General features: G+C 44.0%; 1 protein-coding gene across 1 annotated transcript in view; it reads left to right on the forward strand.

Moving 5' to 3' along the window:
• The window catches only part of GUCY2C (guanylate cyclase 2C), an 82,811-nt gene that overhangs the window by 4,930 nt on the left and 71,560 nt on the right, over positions 1-6,321 (forward strand). The window contains exons 2-3 of the mRNA XM_006169964.3: positions 3,553-3,665; positions 5,498-5,562. Of these exons, the coding sequence (XP_006170026.1) occupies positions 3,553-3,665; positions 5,498-5,562 (178 nt within the window). The remainder of the gene's footprint in view (positions 1-3,552; positions 3,666-5,497; positions 5,563-6,321) is intronic.

The raw sequence follows: 6,321 nt of genomic DNA on the forward strand, positions 1-6,321 counted from the left end.
GAGAGGAAAATGGAGGAGAAGGGATTGCGGCATGACCATCCTCCCGGGGGGTGATTTCTCGCTTTTTGTCTCTAATGTCTCTCTCTGTCTGTCTGGCGATGCATGCCCCCGATAGCGGAAAAAATCTCTCCGAAAAAAAAAAAATGAATGTACGCTCCATGGCTAAATGTATAGTGCATATCATGTGTGTGCTCCCAGGTGTTAGGGAAGAGGGTCTCTCTTCTAGACCCCAGCACCTAGACTCTAGCTTCATGTTGTTCCAACCCCATCTTCAAAGCCCTAGTTAGAAGAGAGAGAGTTCTGAGGTCACTCTGAGTTGTTCATCTTTTTACCCATCTTCCTAGTACTGAGATATCATGATGTAACAGAGTGCAGGCAGGACAGAGCTGAAAAACAGCGCCTGTGCAAACTGTTTATTTTGAAAGGTGAGCTTTGTTTTGAAGTCATATCATTATCTAAAACACGTTCAGTATTTTTTTTTTTGACAAATTACTTGGGATTTGGGGAAATAAAAGGGAAAATACTCTCCTATAGTTTGAATGTGTCCTCCTAAAATTCATGCGTTGAATTTTGGTGATTATCGTGATGGTATTAAGAGGATGAAAACATAATCCAACTATGCTATTAAGAAGTGGAACTTTTGTAATTAGGATTAGATAAGGTCATCAGAGTAGGACCCCCATGATTAAATTCTGGTAGCTTAATAAGAAGAGGGAGTGGGGCCAGCTGGTGGCCAACTCTGTGGTTTGAGTCCTAGATCCAGTGGCTTGAAAAACTCACCAGGTGCATTTGTGTATGCCCAAAATCCCAAGAGGGGAATGGAAGAGAATGGACTGCAATGTGGTCATCCCCCCGGGGATGGTGCTTTCTCAGTTTCCTTCTCTCTTTCCAGTGAGTACACAAGTCCTATAGCAAATTAAAATAAATGAATACTTTTTTTTAAAAAAAAGAGGAAGAGACACAAGATCTAACACAAATCCAGACACACGTGCTCCTGTCCTCTTGTCACGTGATGCCCCTTGCTGCCTCAGGACTCCACAGAGTCTCCACTAGCAAGATTAACGTTACCAGACATGGCCCCTAGGCCTTGGAGCTCCCAAACTATGAGCTAAACAAACTTCTATTCTGAGATCTCAAAAATGCCCGATAGGTTTGGTATGAGACCATCATGGTTTCAATTTCAGATCCCACCATTTACTACAAATGGGACTCTGGAATGACAAACTCCAAAAAGTTTTTGTCTTATGCTCTGTTATCTAGAAAACTGACTAGGGCTTCTCTTTTGGGCTAAAATTGTAAATCTGAGGTGCAGATGTGACTTTTATTTAAATCAATAAGTGTGATTACACTAGTAGCTATTCCAAGTGGGTATCCAGTCATGTGCCATATGACATTTAGGTCAATGACAGCACATGTATGATGGTAGTCCCATGAGATTATAATAGGTCATACCACATACACTAAGTGTGTAGTAGGCTATACTATCCAGGTTTGTGTAAGTACACCCTATGATGTTTGCACAATGACAATATTGCCTAATAACATAGTTCTCAGACTGTATTCCTGTTGTTAAGCAATGCACAGCATTTCTATTTGGAAACCTCCTAAATATCTCCAACCTGAGACATCCACTGAACTCCCGATTCCTCCATTGGCACACCACATTAACAAACCCACTCTCCTACATTCTGCCCCATCTTGGCCCATAGCCGTTCCTTTCACCCACTAGATCAAGCCAAAGATATTGGTGTTATAGTGGGTCTTCTTTTTCTCATACTTTGTATCTCATCAATCAGCAATTTCTTGTTGGCTCTACTTTCAAAAATAAATTCAAAATGCAATAATTTTTTCTCTATTTTGCTACCATGATTCTAGTCCAAACTAACCTAGGTTGTTAACCTCTTAAGTAGTCTCCCTACGTTTATCTTTGTCACCCACAATCTATTTTACCTATCAGAATCCAGAGATATCTTTAAAAAATGACAGATAGGATGGTCCCATAGCCTAGTGGTTAATGGAGCCAGATCCCACATTGCTGACTACGGTTTGAATCCCAGTCTCAGTAGCTTGAAAAACACACTAGGCACATGTACATCCATGCCCCAAATCCCAGTAGAATGGAGAAATGGAGGAGAAGGGATTGTGGTGTGGCCATGCCCCATGGGGGTTGCTCTCTCTTTCTCTTTGTATGTCAGTCTGGGAAACCCACGTGTCCTCTGGCAATTAAAAAATAATGATAACGAGACAATATAATTTCTCTGTTTAAAATTGTTCAAAGATAGCCTATCTCAAAATAAATCAAAAAGACATTTAAGGCCTACATGGCCATCCATGATGTGGCCGCCCTGTAACCTTATCTCTTGCCCATACTACCACACTACCCTCACTCACTCTGCCATAACCACTCAGCCCTTCTTGCTGTTCCTACTTATCAAGAATGATACTGCCAAGAATTTTTGTGCTTGCTTTTCCCTCTGACCAGAAACCAAATGTCTGTTTTCATTCTCTCTCACTTCACTCAGGTCCTAGCTCCCTCTAGAAGCTTCCATGATTACCCTATCAAAAATAGCACTATTCTGGGGGCCAGCCAGTGACAGGGTGAGTAAAGCAGATGGATCCCATATGGGTGTCTGTGCAGTTCGATCAGGTCCTGGATCTGGTGGCTTGACAAACATGCCAGGCACATGTGCATGCATGCCCAAAATCTCAAGTGTAGGATGGAGAAGAAGGGATTGCAGCATGGCCACCCCACCCCCTCCACCTCTGTTTCTCTCTGGTGAGCACATATACCCTATAGCAAAAAAAAAAAAAAAAAAAAAAAAAAAAGAAAAAAAAAAAGAAAAAGAAAAAGAAATAAAGAAATAGCACTATTCTATGTGAGCCCCCAAGGAAAATGTAAGCCCCACAAAAACTGGGACTTATTTTGTTCAATGCAGTATCTTGAGCATGAAGAAGAGTGTCTGGCACATAGCAGGAACTTGAAAAATATTTGTTGGTTGGATGGATGAATGACGATCAGAGATCGAGGAAGACTGTGGCCTCATATGTGCAAGCAGCACCAGCATCTTGGGCTCATGAAAGAACAGGATTTTACAATGCCTGTGTCTTTGCTTTCCCAACACTCCCTACTCCCAGACAGGACACGTGCTGAGTCTCGGGTTGTGAAAAAAGATGAAGAGACCAACGATCATCATAAAAATGCTCTAAAACTGCATTGAGGACAGTTGTACAGCTATACAGACTTCTATAAATCATTGGATCTTACACGTAAGATGGCTGATTTTTTACGGCAGATAAATTATGCCTCAATAAAGCCTCTGAGAGAGAGATAAAAGAGAGAGGAGAAGGAGAAAAAGAGAGACGCAGAAACAGACACAGACAGAGTGGCAAGAAGGGACAAGTAGTAGAGCAAGGACTCAGAACACAAACACTCCTGCACCTGAAGTAGGTGTCCATTCCTCAGAACTGACAGGCAAGAGAGGAGCTCACGGCTGATAGAAACTACCAAAACTTAACACTAGTGTTCTGTTTTCTTTCATTTTTTGGGAACAGGCATGAATGTGACAGTGAACGCTTCCTTTATCCGATCAAAGGATGTAATTTATAAGTCAAGTGACTGCCGGAGCAGCACCTGTGAAGGCCTCGACCTCCTTAGGACAATTTCAGTAAGTGCTTGCTTTGTAGGGTGGCTCAGAACCTCTGAGCACAGGGTTATCCCAGTGTGAACCTTCAGCATGCATCTGTGAAGCATTTCTCCAGTCGTTTCCAGCCATGCAGCCGAACGATTTGAAGGCAGGGTACCGTGGCTTTCTCCCCATGCATTTCCCAAGTGATAGGTCCTCCAGGAATTTAGAAAAGTGGACAGAACCTTTGCTATGTACTATCCATGCACTTTTTGTAGTTTGAAGGAGAATGGTCCTGTTTTAAATTATCTTTAAAACTATTTCAGTGTAAATGCTGGTAGGAACTGATTTGCCTTTGTGTCCCTCAAGAAACACCAGCAGGGGGCAGGAGAGTAGCACACTGGTCAAATGTGACACTGAAAGGCAATCTCACATGGGAAGGTTCCTGACTCAAGTCTGGAGAGACCTCCCTGAGTACCCTAGGCATGCATGTGCCCATGACACTGGGCTGGCTGAAGGCTGGGAGTGGATTGTGGTGTCAGAGGCCAGTTGGAGATGCTATCTATCTCTCTCATGAAAGAAAAAAAGAAGGAAGGAAGAGAGAGAGAGGGAGAGAGAGAGAGAGAGGAAGAAAGAAAGAAAGAGAGAGAGAGAGAGAGAGAGAGAGAGAGAGAGAGAGAGAGAGAGAGAGAGACCCATGACACTGGGCTGGTTGAAGGCTGGGAGTGGATTGTGGTGTCAGAGGCCAGTTGGAGATGCTATCTATCTCTCTCATGAAAGAAAAAAAGAAGGAAGGAAGAGAGAGAGAGGGAGAGAGAGAGAGAGAGGAAGAAAGAAAGAAAGAGAGAGAGAGAGAGAGAGAGAGAGAGAGAGAGAGAGAGAGAGAGAGAGAGAGAGAGAGAGAGAGAGAGAGAGAGAGAGAGAGAGAGAGAGAGAGAGAGAGAGAGAGAGAGAGAGAGAGAGAGAGAGAGAGAGAGAGAGAGAGAGAGAGAGAGAGAGAGAGAGAGAGAGAAAGAAAGAAAGAAAGAAAGAAAGAAAAAGAATCCATGTTTAAAAACATGATCCAAGGCCCCACACCAGAAATCTGTTTCACACCGTCACTAATAAAGATAAGGAAGTGTACAAGGAACCCCTTTTGTTATAGAAATGGAAGAAAAGGCTCTCTGGGAAGCAGAGCACTGGGAGTAGCACTGGCTCTAAACTTAAATTAGTAACATCATGCCAACCAGAGGCCACAATCCTGTCAGGAAGAGTGGCTGGTCCCAGCAGTGATTCTGTGGCGGGAAGGCAAGGAGTGAGGTAGTTTGATAAACTCTGCTTCCCGGTTGCAGGAGTGCATGCTTCTCTCTACCTCCCCAGAGAGAGGGAGAACATGACTCTTCAAAACCAGGACGGGATGCTCCTAACCAGAAATAGTAGAAAACAAGCTCAGAATCACCTAGTCGGTCAATTGCATGCCATTCACTTCAGCCCTAGCCTTATAGCTCTCCCTAAAACTTGCACTCTTCTAAGACCTCCAAATCTAGTCTTCCCACAACTGTGCCTACACATACTGCTAATGTGATGGCCTGTCAGTCCTTCTTCCACCCCTTTCCATTCCCCGCTTAATAAAGACCCCAGGCTCACCTAGACAGCTCTCCTTCGTGGATACCCTTCCCCCTGCTCGCAGGCTCTCTTCTCTCTCAGACCTCTGTAGCCCTTACCTGGCCCTTGCCCAGCCTGAGGACATAGGCTGCCCCTTTCTGCTCTACATTTGAGTATCCTGGGAGGCCCACTTTCTAACCTTCCAGGAGCCTGCCCTGTGTCACTTACTGCCTGACCATTGAATATGATTTTTGTTTACTTGTTGTCTTCCTTTGGTTTTTCTCCTACAGACTCAAAAGCGGATGGGCTGTGCCCTGATGGGGCCCTCATGCACATACTCTACCTACCAGATGTAGTAAGTAGTTTGGTTTGCTGTCATGCTGTTGCTAGTGTGAATTAAAGTCAGGATGTGATTTCACCATTTAAGTGATTTATCAAAGAGTCCAACCAAGGCAACAGGGGTCTTGAGACCTTAGTATTTTCCCCCTTCTCTGTAACTGTCATTCCCGCACCCAGGTGAAAACTGCCTCTGCTTAATATGTGGAGCAAATTACGTTAGCTTTCAGGTTGAGTCACTCACATTTGAGTTTGAGAGGCGATAGTATCTAGTAAAAAGTCAGAATCCAGGAAGCAGGAGAAATGGTGAACTTCCATAATTTGAAGAGTTCAATAAAGAAAATATTCACAAAAGTATGAGCAGAAGGTAGGGAAACTAAGAAAAGGGAAACATCCTAGGGGATTAACAGAGCTCTGTTTGGTCCCTAGGCCTATAAATGTGGGGAAATAGTAAGGTACTTCTTCCCTAGGGTTATTTGAGGACTTGATAAACATTAAAGCATCTTGCACAGTGCTCCTTCCACCTTAGAAAAAAGATTTCTATATACAAGAGTACTTTTAAACTCTGCTTCCGAGCAGATGGGACCAGCAGATGGCCTAATGGCTACGTTGCTGGACTCCCATATAGTGGACCGTGGTTTGAGTCCCAGATCTGGTAGCTTAAACTCACACCGGGTGCGTGTGCATGCATGCCCAAGATCCCAAGAGGAGAATGGAGGAGAAGGGATTGAGGTGTGGCCATCCACCCGGGGGGGGGGGGGCATTGTCGCTTTTTCTT

The sequence above is a fragment of the Tupaia chinensis genome, unplaced genomic scaffold (genome assembly GCF_000334495.1).
Source record: "Tupaia chinensis unplaced genomic scaffold, TupChi_1.0 Scaffold147869_1, whole genome shotgun sequence".
Taxonomy (NCBI): domain Eukaryota; kingdom Metazoa; phylum Chordata; class Mammalia; order Scandentia; family Tupaiidae; genus Tupaia; species Tupaia belangeri.